The following is a 24465-nucleotide window of genomic DNA, read 5'->3' as shown; positions in this document are numbered from 1 at the left end:
AAAGGTATTACAATGGTAGACTTTTGTGACTAAGGCCAAGGCTTTCCAACGATTTGGGCAACTTTACCAATTTCTATCCCCCGGCTACTCAATCACTTTTCAATTACCTTTCACAATGACTTCCCAACTTTGAGACTTTTTACAAGTGAAGTTGTTTTTCTTTATTTGTTTTACAGATTCTAGCTATCAATTTGTGGAGTTTTTTTGTTGTTGTTGCTGAGATTCACAATCTATCAACAGACCATGCTGGAAAGACCCTTGTCATAGACACCCCTCCCCGCTGAGACCAGATGGTCCAATCCGGTCGTACCTTTTCCAGGAAGAGGTGTTTGTAGGTCTCCATGCCCATGGCGTGCTGGTCTTTGCTGCGGACCTGGTTGAGGAACCAGTGGAGCGCGTCGTCGTAACACTCTCCGTCCTCCACCAGGCAGTGCCACAGGATGTCCACCTGCTCTAGACTCAGTCCTGAGGGAGAGGAGGGGCTGCTAGAGTGTGTGTTCATATATAAATACCCCACTGCTATATATATATACACACACACACACACACACACACACACACACACACACACACACACACACACACACACACACACACACACACACACAGCTGAGGAGCTTAACTGGTGTCTGACTGTTGGCACACAAACACACACTTCAGACTGTTAAGAGGAAGATGAGGGTATCACTCCCACACGGGATCCACAATGGACACACAACCAGATATACATGTACACCACATTCACGTAAACACAATATAAATGGTTGCCAGAGAAAATTGGCTGCACGATCACGTTACGTTATTTATTTTGTATCACGGAGAATGGCAGTGTGTACTTCCTGGTCGGGAGCCACCGGGGCAGGGAGTCCCCCAGTCTACCTCTAAATCCCAAACATTAGCTCCTCTTCAAAACAGACGCAAAAGTCTGCAAACGCACACACAAGCACGGCGCACACAGGCATACACAAAACAGTCACACACACACACACGGCTATGAACAGAGTGAGTTAGCTAGCTAGGTAGATCCGGTCACCCTTCTCCAGAGGACAAAGATGTCTCTGTTGTAGGAGAGAGAGAGGCGCATCAGGTTGCACTCCTCGAGGGCCAATTCCACCCCCAGGGTGTAACCAGCAATCCATAGAGGCATAGACGCAGACAGTGATAAGGAATGTTTCTGTTGAGCTGTATGTGAAGACTGGGTAATGTAACGGAAAGTTGGAATGAGTTTCTTATTGGAGAAGTCAAGGTTGTTCAGTTTTAGTCTGTTTTGTTCCATTTGGTGCCTAATAAACGCGACCGTGTTGACTTACTGAAGTGGTCTGGGGAGCCCAGTGTGGAGAAGACACAGGTCAGGAACTGCAAGCGTACTTGGACTTCTGCACTGTGGCCATACCTGTGATCGCATAGTAATCAAAGAACATAATTCATAATGAACCATTCCGTTTACTTTTGAATTGCAACAATCACTATAAAAAGACCATTTCAATGCGTTTCACATTTCAAATAAGGAGATCAGAAGACTAGCTACACCCTCCTTAGTTCTGTCAGGACAAAACATTCACGTGTCATTTTGTCTCAGCGGTCCCTTAAAAGCAGCCAGCACCTCCCAGCTGGTCACATACACAACCAGAGAGTCACTGTCTGCAGCCATTGCACACCAGAACCGCACTGCAGCGAGACTGGGCAGCTTAATAAGCTGTAGTTACATCGGTATACCTACAATAGATGCTGTGTTACCAAATGCGCTGTCTATATTCCACAGTAATAAAACTGCTACCGTTGTATAGTTATAAGGCAGAGTCAATAATGTGAATTGGGGGGGGGTACTGTAGTGAAGAGAACGGGTGGGTTACTCACAGGGCAAACTTGTGCCTCTGCTCCCGGACTTCCTGGATGTAGTGCAGCAGGTTCTCAAAGAACAGCTTCATCATGTGCAGCTCCTTCTCCGCCCACCTGAAAGACATGACACACCACATCAAAGGGTGCGTTTGTAAATTCACTACCTACTCCGATTTCAGAGCCCTTTTGTCAGAGTGCCAGAGCGCAGAATAATTGATGAGTTTAAGAATGCGCAACAGCCGTTGAATGTGACCGGTGTCAGTAAACTTGGGCAAAAAAAATAAAAAATTGAATTGTTGCCAGCAGTACAGTTACCAACACTCTGATAACATGAAAACAGCCTAACCAGCTCTGCTAGGGCAAGTAAAATGGTCAGAGTGAGGTGTTCTCTCATGTGTCTGGAAGTAGCCAGTAAGTTAGCCAACTTTAGCCAGTTAGCGTGACTGCCGTGTGAGAACGCTCCTGAGAACGCTCGGATCAACCCTACTCTTCGGCCAGAGCGTCCAGTGTGCACTCTGAACGCTTCGAGAGTGAAACACTCTGACCACAATCTGGCACTCCAAAGTCAATTTACGAACATAACAAATGTCACAAAAATAGTAGTTTTTGCAATATATGCAAAGCTGTTGCATTGTCAATGTTATTCTGTGATGCCATGTAATGGACAACGTTTGTCTGTTCTAATCATGTGAACGGTGCGATGCTTACATGGTGATCCAGTGGGTGTCGTAGCTGGAGCCGAACTGCTGAAAAGTGCCGAAAAGTTTGGGAAGGAGGCGCAGAGAGACGACCACGGATCTGTGAGAGAGAAAAGCATGGCGTCACAAAACAAGTTTCATATAATAGCTAGCCAACGAAGGGATCTTATTACAAAATAATTTGACGTCAATTCATTTCAGAGCTACGTTGTTCACACAGACATACACGCTCATATATGCACACGTACACACACACACACACACACACACACACACACACACACACACACCTGTGGTGGGCTAGGTTCTCCAGGCAGCCCTCGATGAAGCGCATGCGGATCTGGCGGTCGGTGAACCAGCACACCAGAGAGCACAGCAGCTTCTCAGCCTCGTTGATCAGGCCCTCCGACAGGTGGATCTGATGGAACAGGGAAGAACGGAGAAAGGTCACTCACATCTTTTTCAGACTTCAGAATATCACAGAGACCCTAAACAGGCCGAATACAAACAGTGTAGCTATTTCCTCCGCAAGGCAATCATACAAGCTAAGCGTCAGTACAGAGACAAAGTGGAGTCGCAATTAAACGGCTCAGACACGAGAGGTATGTGGCAGGGTCTACAGTCAATCATGGACTACAAAAAGAAAACCAGCCCCGTCGGACCACGATGTCCTGCTCCCAGACAAACTAAACAACTTCTTTGCTCGCTTTGAGGACAATACAGTGCCAACGACACGGCCCGCTACCGGAACCTGCGGGCTCTCCTTCACCACAGCCAATGCGAGTAAAGCATTTAAACGTGTTAACCCTCGCAAGGCTGCCGGCCCAGATGGCATCCCTAGCCTCGTCCTCAGAGCATGCGCAGACCAGCAGGCTGGTGTGTTTACGGACATATTCAATCTCTCCCTATCCCAGTCTGCTGTTCCCACATGCTTCAAGAGGGCCACCATTGTTCCAGTTCCCAAGAAAGCTAAGGTAACTGAGCTAAAGGACTATCTCCCCGTAGCACTCACCTCCGTCATCATGAAGTGCTTTGAGAGACTAGTCAAGGATCATATCACCTCCACCCTACCTGACACCCTAAACCCACTGCAATTTGCTTACCGCCCCAATAGGTCCACAGATGAAGCAATCGCAAATCACACTGCCCTAACCCATCTGGACAACAGGAATAGCTATGTAAGAATGCTGTTCATTGATTACAGCTCAGCATTTAACCCCATAGCACCCTCCAAACTCGTCATTAAGCTCGAGACCCTAGGTCTCGAACCCGCCCTGTGCAACTGGGTCCTGGACTTCCTGACGGGCCGCCCCCAGGTGGTGAGGGTAGGAAACAACATCTCCACCCCGCTGATCCTCAACACTGGGGCCCCACAAGGGTTCGTTCTCATCCCTCTCCTGTACTCCCTGTTCACCCATGACTGCGTGGCCATGCACACTTCCAACTCAATCAAGTTTGCAGATGACACTACAGTGGTAGACTTGATTACCAACAACGACGAAACGGCCTACAGGGAGGAGGTGAGGGCCCTCGGAGTGTGGGGTCAGGAAAATAACCTCACACTCAACGTCAACAAAACAAAGGAGATGATCGTGGACTTCAGGAAACAGCAGAGGGAGCACCCCCCTATCCACATCGACGGGACCGTAGTGGAGAAGGTGGAAAGTTTTAAAGTTCCTCGGCGTACACATCACGGACAAACTGAAATGGTCCACCCACACAGACAGCGTGGTGTTGCGCCTCTTCAACCTCAGGAGGCTGAAGAAATTTGTCTCGTCACCAAAACCACTCAAACTTTTACAGATGCACAATCGAGAGCATCCTGTCGGGCTGTATCACCGCCAGGTAAGGCAACTGCTCCGCCCATAACCATAAGGCTCTCCAGAGGGTAGTGAGGTCTGCACAACGCATCACCGGGGGCAAACTACCTGCTCTCCTGGACACCTACACCACCCGATGTCACTGGAAGGCCAAAAAGATAATCAAGGACAATAACCACCCGAGCCACTGCCTGTTCACCCCGCTATCATCCAGAAGGGGTGAATCAAAGCTGGGATGAATCAAAGCTGGGATGACAAATCAGAGCAAGATTACTAAATGTAAGTACATTATTTACCTTCAAAGGTGAATGTATCAAACCAGTTGCTGTGATAAGTGTTGTGTTGTTGTGCACTCTCCTCAAACAATAGCATGGTATAAATTGGACAGTGCAGTTAGATTAACAAGCATTTAAGCTTTCTGCCCATATAAGACATGTCTATGTCCTGGAAAGTTTGCTGTTGCTTAGATCATTCTAGTCACATTAACACAAGTTAGCATCAACCGGCCCGGTATAGGGACACCGATCCCATAGAGGTTAAAAACAGGATGGAAAAGCATAAACTGTTTTTTGTATTCAGTGAACGAACATTTAGACAACAAAATGTGTCGCTTGTTTCTGGGAACTCAAACTCCGCTTCTTTGCCGCTCGGCTTCAAGGCTGTCTGATTACTAGCATGCTACATGCTTTCACTCAGCAAAAAGGTCGCAAACAGAACGCTTTCTTAGAGCACGGTGTAATCCAGTGTCATGGTTCTTACCGCGTCCTCGTCCTGCACCAGGTCCCAAAGCAGCGTGTTGCCCTTCTTGCACACGTTGTCCAGGTTGATGTCAGTCACGGCGTGGCCAGAGTACTGGTGCTTGTGGACCTGCGGGCCTGCAGGGGAATAAAACACAGCCGCTGGTGAGAAAGAGAGCCATAATAAAAAAGGTTCAGTACAGATTTACTGAACTGCTAAAATGTCATGCTAAAACGTTGCAAGGATAACAACTGAAATCGAGTGACACTAAGAATGGCAATAAGAAAGCAGCCATATGGAACGTCGTACTGTCACGTTTACAGGTAGAAGTCATTTCTTTTGTCGTTTAGCAGACGCTATTATCCAGCGCGATTTACAGTAGTGAGCGCATACATTTTCATACTGGTCCACCGCGGGAATCGAACCCACAACCCTGGCGTTGCAAGCACCACGCTCTATCAACTGAGCTACACGGGATTAACTGATGGTGAAAGCGTTTGACTGGATTGACCCATCCAGATGATTAGTAGAACCATAACTACATGATTCTTGCTGCTGTAAACGGAGGCCTATTATCGGTGTGCAATGAGTGGTTAAACCGTTCCGTGAGTGCGGTATTCCGTGAATTTTCCAACCGCGATTTCTGGGAAATCTGGGAATTTTGGGTAAATTTAAGTCAATTCACAACCCTAGGTGCACCGTGCAGTGCAGCCTACCTTGCACCATGTGCTCGTGGTAGATAGAGGCCAGGTTGGGCAGGTGCTGCTGCAAGTGGGAGCTGAGCTCGGCGTGCGAGTTGATCTGCACCAGCTCCTCCTCACAGCCAGACTCCTCACCGTCAAAGTCGGCCATGTTCTTCTCCGACTTGGCGCTGATCTGGGAGCTGCTGCAGGACACGTCGTCTGCGCTCAGCATGTCGTCCACCATGTGCCTGCCGGATGATTCAACGTTAGAAGGGCAATGCATGTTTTCGTCACTTGAATAAGCACAAGATTCATGTCGCAAGGAAAAACAGTTACATTTACACTGAGTGAACCAAACAGTTCTCTTTCCATGACAGACTGACCAGGTGAATCCAGGTGAAAACTATGATCAATTACTGATGTCACTTGTTAAATCCACTTCAAATCAGTGTATATGAAAGGGAGGAGACCTGTTAAAGAAGGATTTTGAAGCCTAGAGACAATTTAGACATGGATTGTGTGTGTGCGCCATTCAGAGGGTTAATGTGCAAGACAAAACATTTAAGTGCCTTTGAATGGGGTATGGTAGGTGCTAGGCGCACCATGTTGAGTGTGTCAAGAACTGCAACGCTGCTGGGTTTTTCACGCTCAACAGTTGCCCATGTGCATCAATGGTCCACCACCCAAAGGACATCCAGTCAACTTGAAACAACTGTGGGAAGCATTGGAGTCAACATGGGTCAGCATCCCTGTGGAACGCTTTCGACACCTTGTAGAGTCCATGCCCCGACGGATTGAGGCTGTTCTGAGGGCAAAAGGGACTGAAACTCAATATTAGGAAAGTGTTCCTAATGTTTTGTACACTCAGTGTATGTCTAGTTTCTCATGACAAATGTAGAAATAATTGACTGGACACTTCTACACATCTATGCAACTACAGCCAACTCAACCGTTTACGGATGGTGTCAAGACTCATTTGGACGCCGACATAATTGCTCGTAGATGGTCCTGATCCAATATGTACAATCGGCCACGGACAGTTTGTCTTAGTTGGGGTCTGTAGTTGGATAGAAGCCTTAAAAAGAACCTTATCGCCCTATGCAAATGTGATAAACAAAGAACACTATGAAAGAGGAGATACAGAGAAGACACAGATTAGAGTAAAGAAAGCAAAGAGATGGTAACAGTCTTACCCTTCATGGTGGTGGTGGTGGTGGTGGGGCCCGATGAAGTGTCGGCAGTTGAACAGCTCGTTGCCCATGGCGTCCCCCAGGAAGTCCCCGGGGCAGGGCAGGCAGGTCTGCTCCTGGGGGCCCGGGGCCATTTGGGGTGAGGGGCCTCCCATCTCTGAATGTTGTTGTTCGGGCCCCTCAGGCCGGGCCGAGCAGGCGTCAAGCATCCTCATGCGGCCCTCCATCGACGCCGTAGCCGTTACCATGCCGACGGCTGCCTCGGGGTTAAAGGGCAAACCTTTGGGTTTTGGTCCGTCTCCTGCCCCTCCTCTTTCGGCTCTGTCGCCCTGCTCCTCCACCAGCGCCTCACCCGCTTTCCGCTTCCTGACCTCCGGCTGGTCCCGGGGCTCCTTCTGCGGGCTGCCCTCGGCCGCTACACCCCGGTTGTTCCCCTCTTCGTCCTCTTCATCGTCATCATCTTCGTCATCATCTTCGTCATCTTCCTCATCCTCTTCCTCCTTGAGGATCTCGCTGTCAGCCATGTCGTCAGAGTGCAGCTCGCTGCCGGGGCTTCCCGCCGACTGGCTGGCACGGCTGGAGCCCGCCTCGTTGCTGGAGCCCTCGCTGTGGCCACTGCTGCTGCCTGGCCCACTGCTGCCCTCCTCCATGCTGTTGGCTGTCTCGTCCGAGCTTCCCTGCATCGACTCCTAGACGGGGAGAAGAGAGGAGACCGAATCAGTTCCAGTTAAACCAGCCATACATCAGAACCTCAATACTTTTTTTTATATGAAACCAGAAAAATGCTAATAAATCAGGGATACTGACTTGGATTTGCTTTTTGATAAAAATGCTAAAAAGTTAGCAATTGGAGACAGTGGCTAGGCAAAAAAAATAAATAAAAAACAAGGCATGGATTGCTGAACAGTGCTGGAAAGTAACAGTTCGCTACTAACAGCAATTCCTATTAAACGTTTCTCCAGCTAGAGAGTGTGAAAAGGGTACTAACCTCCGTGTCAGAGAGTCTCTGCTGGCCCCGCTTGCTGCTGCCCATCATCTGCTCGTCCATCTCCATGTCGCTACCGCCGCTGTGGTGCGTGTCACTGTTGTCACTGCTGTCCGGGCTGGCCGCTGGGGAGCCTGGGTAGAGACGAGAAGCAGAGGCTTAATACATCAGATACCGCATCTGACAAAACACTTCAGAATTCATAACGTAGTCTATATACCAGCAGAGATGTTTAAGAGCCTATGTATCTAAGCAAGTGGTAAACCCTGGTTATTGGGGTTTAAAAGGGTGTTCAAGCCTTTTCCATCCCAGCACTAAAACACCTGATTCAACACCTTCATCACCTTGATTAGTGCTGGACTGGACCAAAAACCAGCCTACCACTGAAACTCCACAGCACCGGAGTTGTCTACCACAAAGACAGTGAACATATATCCCCTTGAAATACACACAGACAAACACAACAATCGTACCTTTCTTGTTGCCCATGGTGTTGGTGTTGAGCAGCGAGGCGAAGGAGCTCTGCTTGGAGAGCTGGGCCTTAGCGGACAGGGCGTTGTTCCACAGAGCCTTGATCAACATGGAGGCCAGGTACAGGGTCTGAGGAGGGAGGGTGGGCAGCGTAGAATTACATATAGAATCACAATTATAGGCTCTTTAGGGTGGGCAGGTGACGAAGACAAAGAGTAGCTCTGTTAGTTAAGACTGGGTGTATGTGACTATAAAGCTCCTTAAAGTAATCTGCTGATATCTAGATTAAATCACACTGAACATTTGATTGTCCACTCCTTGCCATGGCCTAAAGTAACTGAGGTAATAACAGGCCCAGGACGATACCAGCCTCGCGATATTTTCTTCCATGGCAAAAATGCAAAACACGAAGCAGACCAAACTCTTTGGTCCTTTAAAAATCTGTTTTATGTAAAATAGTGTGTGGTATAGCTTGGAAAATCAGACTCTGGATGACACTGGGTTTCTAAAGAAGATCAATTACCTTCGTGTTGTGTTTCCTTGCCACAATACCTAAGAGAATCGCGATACTGGCATCGTCCCGGACCTAGGTAATTCGTAGTCCTCATGTTCCATTGGGCGCTCATGATGTGTGGCGTGTGAGAGTACCTGTTCGGTGTGTGCGCTGGGGTGCAGACCGGACACCAGGTTGAGGACGTGGCGCAGCGGCACCGGGTCCAGGTTCTTGATGAGCGAAGGGAACAGGTCGTGGATGTAACGGCTACAGTGCTTCAGCTACATAACAGAGAGAGAGACAGGGTCAAGGGGAACATCAGTGAAAAATGACACAAAAGACAACTTTGGATTTCAATTAAATGAAATGATAGCAAAACTAATTGGTAGAATATAGTAAAGAAAAGTATAACATATGCATACAAATTCAGAGTATGAGCGCTGCTCTAGGATTAGGTCCCTCAACTTGATTAACCTGTTGGGGCTAGGGGGCAGTATTTTCACGGCTGGATAAAAAAACGTACCCGATTTAATCTGGTTACTAATCCTACCCAGTAACTAGAATATGCATATACTTATTATATATGGATAGAAAACACCCTAAAGTTTCTAAAACTGTTTGAATGGTGTCTGTGAGTATAACAGAACTCATTTGGCAGGCAAAACCCTGAGACATTTTCTGACAGGAAGTGGATACCTGATGTGTTGAATTACCTTTAAGCCTATGCCATTGAAACACACAGGGGTTGATTAATGTTTTGGCACTTCCTATTGCTTCCACTAGATGTCACCAGCCTTTACAAAGTGTTTTGAGTCTTTTACTGTGAGATCTGACCGAACAAGAGCCATGGAACGGTGATGGCCGATTAGACTCTGGCGCGAGTTCATGTTGGGTACCCTCGTTCCAATACATTATAAAAGAGAATGCATTCGTCCACCTTGAATATTATTCATGTTCTGGTTAAAAAAGGCACTAATGATTTATGCTATACAACGTTTGACATGTTTGAACGAACGTAAATATATTTTTTCCCCTCGTTCATGACGAGAAGTCCGGCTGGCTTAGATCATGTGCTAACAACACGGAGCTTTTTGGATATAAATGATGAGCTTTTTTGAACAAAACTACATTCGTTATGGACCTGGGATTCCTGGAAGTGACATCTGATGAAGAGAATCAAAGGTAATGGATTATTTACATAGTATTTTCGATTTTAGATCTCTCCAACATGGCCGTTTGTATAGCAAAGCATATTTTTCTGGGCGCAGTGCTCAGATTATTGCAAAGTGTGATTTCCCAGTAAGGTTATTTTTAAATCTGGCAAGTTGATTGCGTTCAAGAGATGTAAATCTATAATTCTTTAAATGACAATATAATATTTTACCAATGTTTTCTAATTTTAATTATTTAATTTGTGGTGCTGACTTGACTGCCGGTTATTGGAGGGAAACGATTTCCTCAACATCAATGCCATAGTAAAACGCTGTTTTTGGATATAAATATGAACTTGATAGAACTAAAAATGCATGCATTGTCTAACATAATGTCCTAGGAGTGTCATCTGATGGAGATTGTAAAAGGTTAGTGCATCATTTTAGCTGGTTTTATGGTTTTGGTGACCCTGTCTTTGAATTGACAAACATTACACACAGCTATTGTCAATGTACTCTCCTAACATAATCTAACTTTATGCTTTCGCCGTAAAACCTTTTTGAAATCGGACAACGTGGTTAGATTAAGGAGATGTTTATCTTTCAAAGGGTGTAAGATAGTTGTATGTTTGAAAAATCTGAATTTTGACATTTATTTGGTTTCAAATTTGCCGCTCTTGAAATGCACCTGCTGTTGATAGGGTGCACCACGGGTGGCACGCTAGCGTCCCACATAGCCCCAAGAAGTTAAAGAGGCAAAATTGATCCTAAAAATCAGCATTTCTACTCTGAGAAGCTTTCTACAAGCTTTCTAGGCCTTGGTGTTTAGGGCCTAGTTACCTGAGCTGCGGCCCAGATGCAGTCCACATGCTGGGTGCTGAGCCTTCCCTCAGCGGCAAGGAAGTTCAGGATCACTTGGCACTGTTTAATTATCTGGAACGACAACAAAGAGGCACAAAGACAACCTCCTCATTAACAGGGAAGTTCAAACACGGATTACCCACTAAAATGTGTTGACTTACTGTAATAACGACTCGGAATGGGAAAACTCACCTCAATATGCAAATTTGGTCCAAATATATGCTCCACCACATTGTTGTTGATTAGCCAGTCAGCTAGTTCCTTTGCTATTGACCTGGAGGGACAGTTTGAGGTACGCTGCTTTAACGGTCTGTGATGCAGTGGTAACTCAAATCAATTGACTTACTTTCATTGTAAAAATCGACTCAATTGACTTACGTTTCATTGTAAAATCAACTCAATTGACTTACGTTTCGGTGTCGGACACCAGAGACTCATTATTACAGACGTCGTTGAAGGTGTGGAGCTGATTCTGTGGGAGAAAACAAGAATAAACATTTCATGAATTATGTATGTATGTACACACCAGTGTACTTCATCCCTTTATCGAGTCATTGACCCTAGAGTTAAAGTCTCAGTTACAGTAAACTGAAAGTCCTAGTGGAGCTTTAATAGAGTATACAAGTCAAAGTGTCTCTGTGTCAAAAACAAAACAGCTGTCACAATGTCCTTCACAGTAACCCGGGCCTAGACTCCCAAAGAGCAAGCAACAACAGCAGTGTGTGAGAGTGGGTGTACGCGTCTCTGGGTGCACGTGTGAGTCTCACCGTGATTTGGCTGAGGCCAGCCAGCCTCATGGTGAGCGTGGGGGACATGAAGTACTTGAAGGCCAGGTCCAGGCTCTCCTTGTCGAAGCACAGTGCGCTGTCCAGCGGCTCCTTCACCGTGCTCCACATCAGGTCGGCCATGTTGCGTGCCGCGCTCTGACGCAGCTCCTGGTCCGACAGCTTGCACAGGTACCTGGGGAGGGACACATTTGGAAATAAGTTATTTGTGAATTGAGATAAAACTTTATTTAAAATCAGGAAGTCCCTTTGTTAGGAAATACTTTTATTTGTTCTGTTTAGTTTTAAAGTTGGAAGTCTCTTTGTCAGGTTCTCTCAAGTGTGCTTCTGGAGAAGACGCGGTAGACAGGCTGGACAAACGGAACTAAACAGTCAGGACTAAGTGTGTGGCATCTATTGAGGCTGGCTGAAACACTCAGATGAGAAGCACTTTGATAAGCTACTGAGAAAAACCATGACAATAGTTGGCTTCAATGAGAATCTACGGTCTCTGCGATCAATAAGATACATACTATATCTTTTTAATAACTTCTTAGAAAACACACATTTTGCTCAATTCAGGAGGAAGGAGTGATACGCTATAAGGTGGAATGGCACTGGAGCCAGAAGTCACATTTCATCATTCTTCTTAGACAAAGGACCAAAATGAGGAAGGAATGTTCCATTTGGACATCAGGACCAGTTAATCCAGCCCACCCAGGTCACATGACAGAGGTGCGGCGAGGCCTGCGAGCTGTCTGGCTGCTCCAAGGTCATGTGAGGAGAAGCTGACTGGAGCATTGGCCACTGTTACCATGGCGAGGGAAGCTCTTCCTAGCAACACCAGTTGGTGGCACGGCAAGAGTGAAGCACACTACACAGAATGAGGGCTCTCAGCTGAAATTCCTTTCATCCAGAAAAAAAAAATATATACAGTCAAGTATCTGATTGAATTTTGAAATTCAACTCAAATACAACAAAAATATGCTTCCTAAGAGCATCCACTAAATTCAACCTTGATTTATGCTGATCGACTGCCAATATGCTGGATTACCCTATTTGCATAACGTCCTCCCTAATACTACATCCAATATTCAGGGGAGCATCTCTATCAAGTGCGTTTGATTGTGTGTTGGAAAGTGGTGGGCGAGTCGAACAACACAGCACTGTGTATCCAAATACAATATGCATTTCAAACAGCCCCTTGGGCCATTTCTGACGAGAGGAGCTGCGACTGCAACAGCAACTCCCCTCTCTCTGCCCCATTTTCTTATTCTCTTACAATGACTGCAGACAAAAAGCATTAAACAGCAGTACGGGATGCCATATTGTTGAGAGCTGTATTTGATATGGGGGAAACGTCATGACTAACAACCATTTTATTCAATAAATGATTTGTGATTCAATCTGTATTGATACATGCCTAATTAGGGATTTCAAGGCACTAGTGAAAACTCACTGGTGGGGAGACACTAATAAAGTCTTGATTATCCTCACTCTGAAGTCAATACAGAGATTTCACCACGGAGTTTCATTGATATGGAGAGCGTGAACTTACCGTATTACATACGTGCGGAACGGTATGATGTGCTGCATGACGGCGGGAATGTGCAACCATATTCGGATCTGTGTGTGGAGAGAAAAAAAACAGATTTTGAATCAGACTGACATCCCTTAAGATGTGTGAGAAGCAGTGGAAAACCTAAAAACAGATGCCACTCTAACAGAGCTGGCTGACAACTGATTATTCACTGCGATTACCGGCGGAGAGAGCATTTACAAACCAAACAGCTGTGCTAATAACGTAGAAACTGCATCAAGAACATCTGCATACATGTGGCTCTGGAGATGGAGCTGAAACAGCATCTGGAGGTAGTGGTAAATATATCCAGGATAGATAGATATATATATATATATAAAATCAGCGTTTGGGTTGGGCTGCTTTGTTGGGTGGCTGGATCAACTCCTACTCACATTGGAGACGATGGTGATGAAGGCGTGGGCGATGGGGAAGGGCAGGCTCTCTGGCGTGCCTGACTCAAAGCAGTCCTTCATGAGCGACAGACCGTGCTTGCCACAGAACAGGCACACGTAGCGCAGCAAGTGCAAGGGGACCTCCACATCCTGGTCACAGGGAAAACAAGGTCAATACAACTTTATTGTCCACACGGATATGGAAAACTAACTTTGGCTTCATAACACACATCATAGTGGAAGAGACAAGCGTGATCGGTGCAACTCAATGGTTTCATACCCTCGTCTCCTTTTTGGTTTATAAGAACTATAGGTGATAGGTGAAAGCAATACGGTGGATAGACGTACACTGGGAATTTGATTTCACTTCTCTTGTTCTTTCACACACTCAGATGTAGGAGAAGAGATGATGGCTTTTTTGCAGACTATTCAGGACAGAGTATGAAGACCAGAGCTGGGATCAGTGAACTCAGCAAAAAAAGAAACGTCCCTTTTTCAGGACCCTGTCTTTCAAAGATAAAAATCTAAATATCTTCATTATAAAGGGTTTAGACACTGTTTCCCATGCTTGTTCAATGAACCATAAACAATGAATGAACATGCACCTGTAGACCGGTCGTTAAGACAGTAACAGCTTCAGACGGTAGGTAATTAAGGTCACAGTTATGAAAACTTAGGACACTAAAGAGGCTTTTCTACTGACTCTGAAAAACACCAAATGAAAGATGCCCAGGGTCCCTGCTCATCTGCTTGAACGTGCCTAAGCATGCTGCAAGGAGGGATGAGGACTTCAGATGAGGCCAGGGCAAAACAATTGCAATTTCCATACTGTGAGATGCCTAAGACAGCGCTACAGGGAGACAGGACGGACAGCTGATCGTCCTCGCAGTGGCAGACCACGTGTAACAACACCTGCACAGGATCAGTACATCTGAACATCACACCTGCGGGACAGGTACAGGATGGCAACAACAACTGCCTGAGTTACACCAGGAATGCACAATCCCTCCATTAGTGCTCAGACTGTCCGCAATAGGCTGAGAGAGGCTGGACTGAGGGATTGTAGGCATGTTGTAAGGCAGGTCCTCACCAGACATCACCGGCAACAACGTCGCCTATGGACACAAACCCACCGTCGCTGGACCAGACAGGACTGGCAAAAAGTGCTCTTCACTAACGAGTCGCGGTTTTGTCTCACCAGGGGTGATGGTCGGATTCGCATTTATCGTGGAAGGAATAAGCGTTAGACCGAGGCCTGTACTCTGGAGCGGGATCGATTTGGAGGTGGAGGGTCCGTCATGGTCTGGGGCGGTGTGTCACAGCATCATCAGACTGAGCTTGTTGTCATTGCAGGCAATCTCAACGCTGTGCGGTACAAGGAAGACATCCTCCTCCCTCATGTGGTACCCTTCCTGCAGGCTCATCCTGACATGACCCTCTAGCATGACAAAGCAACCAGCCATACTGCTCGTTCTGTGTGTGATTTCCTGCAAGACAGGAATGTCAGTGTTCTGCCATGGCCAGCGAAGAGCCCGGATCTCAATCCCATTGAGCACGTCTGGGACCTGTTGGATCGGAGGGTTAGGGCTAGGGCCATTCCCCCCAGAAATGTCCGGGAACTTGCAGGTGCCTTGGTGGAAGAGTGGGGTAACATCTCACAGCAAGAACTGGCAAATCTGGTGCAGTCCATGAGGAGGAGATGCACTGCAGTACTTCCTGCAGCTGGTGGCCACACCAGATACTGACTTACTTTTGATTTTGACACCCCTTTGTTCAGGGACACATCATTTCTGTTAGTCACATGTCTGTGGAACTTGTTCAGTTTACATCTCAGTTGTTGAATCTTATGTTCATATAAATATTTACACATGTTAAGTTTGCTGAAAATAAATGCAGTTGACGTTTCTTTTTTTGCTGAGTTTATATGAAATCTTTGAGCATTTGCTTTAGCCTACCTGGTGTGCCAAATGAGTAGGGAGCTTCATCAATAAGAGCATCGATGACATCATTCCCACAGTGGCCGTACGTACATACTCCAACCAGAAGCCATGGATAACAGGCAACATCCGCACTGAGCTAAAGCTACCGCTTTCAAGGAGCGGGACTCTAACCCGGACGCTTATAAGAAATCCCGCTACGCCCTACAACGAACCATCAAACAGGCAATGGGTCAATACAGGACTAAGATTGAATCCTACTACACTGGCTCCGACGATCGTCAGATGTGGCAGGGCTTGCAAAATATTACGGACAACCAAAGCTGCCCAGTGACACGAGCCTATCAGACCAGCTAAATTACTTCTATGCACGCGTCGAGGCAAGCAACACTGAAGCATGCATGAGAGCACCAGCTCTTCCAGACAAATGTGTGATCACACTCTCTGTAGCCGATGTGAGTAAGACCTTTAAATAGATCAACATTCACAAGGCCGCAGAGCCGACGGATTACCAGGACGTGTACTCCGAGCATGCGCTGACCAACTGGCAAGTGTCTTCAATTACATTTTCAACCTCTCCCTGTCTGAGTCTGTAATACCAACATGTTTCAAGCAGACCACCATAGTCCCTGTGCCCAAGAACACCAAGGTAACCTGCCTAAATGAAAACCAACCTGTATCACTCACGTCTGCAGCCATGAAGTGCTTTAAAAAGGTCGGTCATGGCTCACATACAACACCATTATCCCAGAAACCCTAGACCCACTTTAAATTGCATACTGCCACAACAGATCCACAGATGACGCAATCTCTATTGCACTCCACACTGCCCTTTCACACCTGGACAAAAGGAACACCTACGTGAGAATGCTATTCATTGACTACACTTCAGCATTCAACACCATAGTGCCCACAAAGCTCATCACTAAGCTAAGGACCCTGGGACTAAACACCTCCCTCTACAACTGGATCCTGGACTTCCTGACGTGCCGCCCCCCAGGTGGTAAGGGTAGGTAACAACATATCTGTCACGCTGATCCTCAACACAGGGGCCCCTCAGGGATACGTGCTCAGTCCCCTCCTGTAATCCCTGTTCACCCATGACTGCATGGTCAAGCATGACTCCAAAACCATCAAGTTTGCCGACGACAAAAGTGGTAGGCCTGATCACCAACAGCGATGAGAATCTATAGGGAGGAGGTCAGAGACCTGGCAGTGTGGTGCCAGGATAACAACCTCTCTATCAAAGTGAACAAGATATAGGAGATGATCGTGGACAACAGGAAAAGGGAAGGCCGAGCATGCCCCCATTCTCATCGACAGGGCTGTAGTGGAGCAGGTTGAGAGCTTCAAGTTCCTTGGTGTCCACATCACCAAAAAACTAACATGGTCCAAGCACACCAAGACATTCATGAAGATGGCATGACAACACCTATTCCCCCTCAGAAGACTGAAAAAAAACTTGGCATGGGTCCTCAGATCCTCAAAAGATTATACATCTGCACCATCGAGAGCATCCTGACTGGTTGCATCACCGCCTGGTACGGCAACTGCTCGGCCTCCGACCACAAGACACTACAGAGGGTAGTGCATACGGCCCAGTACATCACTGGGGTCACGCTTCCAGCCATTCAGGACCTCTATACCAGGCGATGTCAAAGGAAGGCCCTAAAAACTGTCAGACTCCAGCCACCCTAGTCATAGTGTCCTCTCTGCTCCCACACAGCAAGCAGTACCAGATCACCAAGTCTAGGTCCAAAAGGATTCTTAACAGCTTCTACCCTCAAGCCATAAGACTCCTAAACAGCTAATCAAATGGCTACCCGGACTATTTGCACTGAACCCCCTACCCCCATTTTTACACTGCTGCTACTCTGTGTATTATCATTACATAATCACCTTACCTACAGTCACAAGTTTGTACACACCTACTCATTCCATGGTTTGTCTTTATTTTGACTATTTTCTACATTGTAGAATAATAGTGAATACATCAAAACCATGAAATAACACATGGAATCATGTAGTAACCAAAAAATGGTTAATTAACAAATCAAAATATATTTTCTATTTTAGATTATTAAAAGTAGCCACCAAAGCTTTGCAGTCTAGGCATTCTCTCAACCTTCATGAGAAATGCTTTTCTTGAAGAAGTACCCACATATGCTGAGCACTTGTTGGCAGCTTTTCCTTCAATCTCCGGTCCAACTCATCCCAAACCATCTCAATTGGGTTGAGGTCGGGTGATTGTGGAGGCCAGGTTATCTGATGCAGCACTCCATCACTCTCCTTCTTGGTCAAATAGCCCTTACACAGCCAGGAGGTGTGTTGGGTCATTGTCCTGTTGAAAAATACAATTATAGTCCCACTAAGCACAAACAAGATGGGATGGCGTATCGTTGCAGAATGCTGTGGTAGCCATGCTGGTTAAGTGTGACTTGAATTCTAAATAAATCACTGACAGTGTCACCAGCAAAGCACCCCCACACCATCACACCTCCTTCTCCATGCTTCACGGTGGGAACCACACACGCGGAGATCATCTGTTCACCTACTCTGCGTCTCACATACTCTGCGTCTCACAAAGACACAGCAGTAGGAACCAAAAATCGCAAATTTGGACTCAGACCAAAGGACAGATTTCCACTGATCTAATGTCCATTGCTCATGTTTCTTGGTCCAAGCAAGTCTCTTCTTATTATTGGTGTCCTTTAGTAGTGGTTTCTTTGCAGAAATTTGACCATGAAGGCCTGATTCAGACAGGCTCCTCTGAACAGTTGATGTTGAGATGTGTCTGTTACTCTGTGAAGCATTTATTTGGGTTGCAATTTCTGAGGCTGGAAACTTTAACTTATCCTCTGCAGCAGAGGTTTCATCATAGCGCTCAGTTTTTGCGACTGCACTTGAACTTTCCCGGATTGACTGACCTTCATGTCTTAACCTGTTAGGGCTAGGGGGCAGTATTGACACGGCTGGATAAAAAACGTACCCGATTTAATCTGGTTACTACTCCTGCCCAGTAACTAGAATATGCATATAATTATTGGCTTTGGATAGAAAACACTCCAAAGTTTCTAAAACTGTTTGAATGGTGTCTGTGAGTATAACAGAACTCAAATGGCAGGTCAAAACCTGAGAAGATTCTGTACAGGAAGTACCCTGTCTGACCATTTCTTGGCCTTCTTTGCCATCTCTATCCATTACAAAGGATCTCTGCTGTTACGTGACACTTCCTACGGCTGCCATAGGCTCTCAGAAGGCGGCAAAAAGCTGAATCGTGGCTTTGCAGGCTCTGGCTGAAAAAAAGTAGCGCGTTTGGGTAGTGGCTGGTTACAGTACTGTGAGACTCAGGTTCGTGCCCGCGTCGTCCGAAAGCTTTGTTTTCTTTCCTCTGTTTGCCTAAACGGAGATTCCCGGTCGGAATATTATCGCTTTTTTACGAGAAAAATGGCATAAAAATGGATTTTAAACAGCGGTTGACATGCTTCGAAGTACGGTAATGGAATATTTAGAATTTTTTTGTCATGAATTGCGCCATGCTCGTAACCCTGATTTACCATTTCGGATAGTGTCTGGAACGCACGAACAAAACACCGCTATTTGGATATAACGATGGATTATTTTGGACCAAACCAACATTTGTTATTCAAGTAGCAGTCCTGGGAGTGCATTCTGACGAAGACAACAAAGGTAATCAAACTTTTGTAATAGTAAATCTGACTTTGGTCAGGGCTAAACTTGGTCGGTGTCTAAATGGCTAGCCGTGATGGCTGGGCTATCTACTGAGAATATTGCAAAATGCGCTTTCACCGAAAAGCTATTTTAAAATCGGACACCTCGATTGCATAGAGGAGTTCTGTATCTATAATTCTTAAAATAATTGTTATGCTTTTTGTGAACGTTTATCGTGAGTAATTTAGTAAATTGTTAGTAAATTCCCCGGAAGTTTGCGGGGGGTATGCTAGTTCTGAACGTCACATGCTAATGTAAAAAGCTGTTTTTTGATATAAATATGAACTTGATTGAACAAAACATGCATGTATTGTATAACATAATGTCCTAGGATTGTCATCTGATGAAGATCAAAGGTTAGTGCTGCATTTAGCTGTCTTCTGGGTTTATGTGACATTATATGCTAGCTTGAAAAATGGGTGTCTGATTATTTCTGGCTGGGTACTCTGCTGACATAATCTAATGTTTTGCTTTCGTTGTAAAGCCTTTTTGAAATCGGACAGTGTGGTTAGATTAACGAGAGTCTTGTCTTTAAAATGCTGTAAAATAGTCATATGTTTGAGAAATTGAAGTAATAGCATTTCTAAGGTATTTGAAAATCGCGCCACGGGATTCAACTGGCTGTTGCGTAGGTGGGACGAATTCGTCCCGCCTAGCCCATAGAGGTTAAAGTAATGATGGACTGTTGTTTCTCTTTGCTTATTTGAGCTGTTCTTGCCATAATATGGACTTGGTCTTTTACTAAATAGAGCTATCCTCTGCATACCACCCCTACCTTGCCACAACAACTGATTGGCTCAAATGCATTAAGGAAAGAAATTCCACAAATTAACAAGGCACACCTGTTAATTGAAATGCATTCCAGGTGACTACCTCATGAAGCTGGTTGAGAGACTGCCAAGAGTGTGCAAATCTGTCAATGCAAAGGGCTACCTTGAAGAATCTCAAATATAAAATATATTTTGATTTGTTTAACACTTCTGGTAACAACATGATTCCATGTGTGTTATTTCATAGTGTTGATGTCTTTCCTATTATTCTACAATGTAGAAAATAAAGAAAAACCCTGGAATGAGTAGGTGTGTCCAAACTTTTGACTGGTACTGTACATATTACCTCAGCTAACCTGTGCTGCCGCACATTGACTCTGTACCGGTACCCCATGTGTATAGCCTGTTATTTTATTGTGTCTCTTTAATTATTTGTTATTTTTCTATATTCTTTTTACTTCAGCTTATCTGAGTAAATACTTTCTTAAAACTGCATTGTTGGTTAAGGGCTTGTAAGTAAGCATTTCACTGTAAAGTATACGCCTGTTGTATTCGGAGCATGTGACAAATACAATTTTAATTGAGTGTTCCATTGGTTGTATTCCAGCTAGGAAAGGTCAATTAAGCACAAAATACTATCTGAACTCCAGTCTGATGCAGACTATGAACTTTGTCCACTAAAAATATCCATTAAAAGCCCATAAATGTTTAATACGGTGGAAAGGTATGAGCTGGAGAGTTATTAAATTAGCCTGAAACCGATTATTGTACTCTGGGGAAAGATCGACAGCACTTGGAGGTGGAAATTAGCCTCAATTTAATAAAAACTCAAACTACACTGCAGACACATTTCACACCTCATGTGTACGTTGGCCTGAAAAGCTACCAGAGGGACCTGAGATCAGTGTTTAGAGAGCCTTCTCCCTCCGTCTCCCCTGGTCCTAAAGGAAACATTTGTAATTGGACCCCTGAGGGAGAACTGTTCTAGGACCTATTGTTAACCAAATCTACACCAAACCTCCTCGAGTGAAAACCCATTACAACAACCTGGGAAGTTTTCAGAGTCCTGCCTCCCTACTCTCCCAGTCCTAAATGGGACACAGCTGTTGGGCTCTGGGCATGACACTCTTCAAGCAGCTTCCCAATAAAATATAAATAGACTCAAGATGTCATGAATCACTGATATGAGTAACATGACCACGGGAGAGAGGGGAGGGGACTATGAGCAGATTGGTGATTGGTCAAACAGGCAGACCACACATTAAAACATGGGCCTTTGCTTCAAAGGACTGGATGACGTAGAATGCGTACCAAATGGCACCCTATTCCCTATATAGTGCAGTACTTTTGACCAGAGCCATACGGGCCCGGGTCAAAAGTAGTGCACTGTAAAGGGAATAGGGTGCCATTTGAGAGACGTAGATGTCGCTGTAAAGAGTTGGACCCGACACAAAGCGACAATCAGGCGGATTGAGTATTGTGTTTTTGGACGAAACAGTGGAGTCGTAAAAACAAAGAGAGGGCGGAGGAGTCCTTACGTTCATGTCGCAGAAGGAGCCGAGGATATTGCTTTCATGAGCAGAGATGTCCTGGAAAAAGGAAACAAAGAAAGTATGACGAGTATATTGCATACTGAGAACTGTTAGAGAACATTTAGGAACAGCAGGACACCAATGTCATTGTCAAGTATTAAGTACACCATGGAGATAAATGCTGATATACTGAATCCATAATTGAGTTGTGTGTATGGGTGCATGTTATGCTTTTACCTCTATGGTGCGGTACATATTATAACATTACTGCTTTGGTGGGATGGGTGTTGTGTCGGGGGGAAACATGTTATTCTATTACCTCTACAGTGGGGTTTGATTATGTATTGTGTTGTATCAGGGTGTGTCATTCCATTACCTCTATGGTGGGGTGTGTGTTGTGTTTGTAAGCCGTGTACAGGGGGAACTGAATCTGGAAGATCTTGGCAGCGCAGAGCAGCAGCTTCTCCCGGTCCTCGGTGCTCCACGAGTCAAACATGTCCTCGTGGGCCTGGCAGTCCGTACTGCTGCTAGCTACAGCCTCAGACGCCCCAATACCACTACCACTTTCACCTGGCTTGGGGGCCTCCTGCTGGGCCTGGCTCGTCCCCTGGACTGGGTTCTGGTTGTTGTTATTCTGGTTCTGCTCCGGTGCTTCCCCGGCGCCGTCCTCCTCTGCCGAGTCCCTCTCCACGTTCAGCGGCTCGTCCTCAACAGGCGAGGTGGGCGGTTGCTGGGGGTGTGGCCCTGCTCCAGTTATTCCACCCCCTCCCTCTCCTCGCCATTCTGTCCCCGGCCCCTCCTCGCCACCTGCGGCCCCGTCGTCGGTGACGCCCCGTTGGCTGGTGGCGCTGCAGAGGCGGTCCCTCAGGCTGGTGACCTGAGCGATGACCAGGTTGATGAGGGCGTAGACCAGCTGGTTGAACACCTCCAGGTGCTTGTACTCCTTGAAGCAGCATAGACATTGCCTGTGGAGGAAAAGGAGGGGTGGCGAGAGGGATTGAGTGAACTGCGAATCACGAAGACTCACCAGCGAGTCGCAGTCAACTCCTACTGGGGTCGCAGTTCGAGGCTGACTCATTCCATTTGGATGGTCAAGGAATGAAAACGTTTGGGAACCATAAAAAGGCAATGCACGGTCCACATTGCAGTGAACTGTAGCTTCTGCCTGTGTTGGCCTCAACAACCAGCCATCTTTAGAGACTACTCTATTGGCTCAATTCAATCAAACTTGCATTGAAGCGAATAAAGCATAGAAACATACTTCACTCCCCATATTCTAATAACATAGCAAGAGGAGCCTAGTTTTAGGTACTTGCAACAGAAAATATTCAGTTCTCTCGCTTTCTGAATAAGATATGTAAGTGGACTTTAGTTGTATGAACAAAGAAGCAGAATATGCATTGTTGAGGAGGATTTCATTGATCTATTTTGAGCTCTGTTCTCATGAATTCCGTTTCTTGTGACATCAGCGTAACGTAAAACGCCTGTGATTATATTACTGACCATCCTATTTTAGACAGTCTTCCCCCCCGCCATGTATTTTCATAAGACAGCAACCAATTAACACAATGAAGGATCCACACAAATGACGGATCCCACTAATCAGAAACACAAAGAGAAGAATGCAAAACTAGAATCAACTTTCCCTGATGAGTCAAGCACTTTTGCCTGATCTCACAGGGAGTGGTAGAACAACTATGAAAGGTCAACAATTTCTCAAGGCACTTCTCCCTGCAGGCACGAAAAACACAGTTGTTAAACAACAATAAAACCACTACTAAGCGAGCCGAAAAACCTATTATTTATGACCCGCTTGTCCTCCAGTGACCTTAGCTAGCCTACATGCTAAGCTACACCTAAAACACATTGGTCAGCCGTTAGCACTAGTAATAAACGATGAATTCATGGCTGATAATGACTTCAGATAGACCTAGAGCTATCAAGGAGCGGACATCCTCCCCTTTTAAATATGAATGAATAATGGCCTACGTTCCAAATGAAACCCTTTTCCCTACATAGTGGTCAAAAAAAGAGCACCTGGTCAAAAGTAGTGCACTAAATAGGGAATAGGGCTCCATTTGGGATGAATCTATGGAAGAATAATGAATGCGCGGAACAGAGGAGAGCGGGAGACTGACCTCTGGGTCCATGAGCTGATGTAGCTGAAGACTCGTAAAGCATGCTCCTTCTTCAGCTGTAGGCCCTCAGTGCTGTCTGCATCCGATACTGGAGGGGAGAGAGAGCAGACAAGGTGGTACAGTTCAATATACATGGAAAAGGCAAGTGTAGGACATGACCCTTGACCCACACTGCTTGTTCAAAGACTACTAGGCTATATGGGGGCCACGAGCTAGAAAATAGCACACATTGGAAGCTGAAATTGCAATTAAAATATTTGAGGCATTATCAAAGACCGTTGAAGATTAAAGTGGTTGACAGACAATTCGCTACAACAACAAAAAACATTTCTGGGAGGCGCAATGCGAACGGTCCTTTGGTCAACAGGAGAACAGAGATAATCCTCTACTCTGGATGGGAGACTGACCCATGGAAGTCTCAAGTCTCTGATGAGAAACGTGCCTCGGCACCACATTAGCACAGGGCCAGGCAAGGCTCCCCATTACCAACAACTGACAGGTACTCCACACCAACAGGCCTTCCCAAGCAGCATTGGTTTGTACTACAGGCTAAAGTCAGCTGCTGTATTATGTGTCGGTGACTAGGGACGGGGGTAGAAATCATTTCATTATATGAATAGTATCATACATTTCTGTCTGTATCTGGATATTTGAAATAAACGTACGTTTTTATCCTGAGCACTGTTGCG

The 24465-nt window shown here is 45.8% G+C and overlaps 1 protein-coding gene and 1 non-coding gene across 8 annotated transcripts in view; both read right to left on the bottom strand.

Annotated features, from left to right (window-relative positions):
* LOC106564875 (ubiquitin carboxyl-terminal hydrolase 34) overlaps positions 1-24465 on the bottom strand; it is a 72893-nt gene that overhangs the window by 43394 nt on the left and 5034 nt on the right. For 3 of the 7 annotated variants that reach the window (XM_045691277.1, XM_045691278.1, XM_045691280.1), the window contains exons 2-21: positions 23777-23864; positions 22015-22603; positions 21645-21695; positions 13668-13817; positions 13252-13319; positions 11697-11889; positions 11340-11401; positions 11122-11203; positions 10909-11001; positions 9073-9198; positions 8427-8553; positions 7957-8087; positions 6972-7657; positions 5812-6026; positions 5117-5256; positions 2828-2955; positions 2548-2637; positions 1858-1953; positions 1311-1393; positions 311-465 (exon numbers count right to left, since the gene is read on the bottom strand). In XM_045691277.1, the coding sequence (XP_045547233.1) occupies positions 311-465; positions 1311-1393; positions 1858-1953; positions 2548-2637; positions 2828-2955; positions 5117-5256; positions 5812-6026; positions 6972-7657; positions 7957-8087; positions 8427-8553; positions 9073-9198; positions 10909-11001; positions 11122-11203; positions 11340-11401; positions 11697-11889; positions 13252-13319; positions 13668-13817; positions 21645-21695; positions 22015-22603; positions 23777-23864 (3353 nt within the window). The remainder of the gene's footprint in view (positions 1-310; positions 466-1310; positions 1394-1857; positions 1954-2547; positions 2638-2827; positions 2956-5116; positions 5257-5811; positions 6027-6971; positions 7658-7956; positions 8088-8426; positions 8554-9072; positions 9199-10908; positions 11002-11121; positions 11204-11339; positions 11402-11696; positions 11890-13251; positions 13320-13667; positions 13818-21644; positions 21696-22014; positions 22604-23776; positions 23865-24465) is intronic. The other 4 variants (XM_045691279.1, XM_045691281.1, XM_045691282.1 and 1 more) reach the window with 3 other exon arrangements.
* LOC123725779 (small nucleolar RNA SNORA70) lies at positions 1569-1702 on the bottom strand. Its single transcript, XR_006758293.1, has one exon. It is a non-coding gene; the product is annotated as a small nucleolar RNA SNORA70 (small nucleolar RNA).

This window comes from Salmo salar, chromosome ssa12, assembly GCF_905237065.1.
Source record: "Salmo salar chromosome ssa12, Ssal_v3.1, whole genome shotgun sequence".
Classification (NCBI taxonomy): Eukaryota; Metazoa; Chordata; class Actinopteri; order Salmoniformes; family Salmonidae; genus Salmo; species Salmo salar.
The sequence above is the reverse complement of the archived record's forward strand: the minus strand, read 5'-3'. Positions and strand labels throughout refer to the sequence as shown.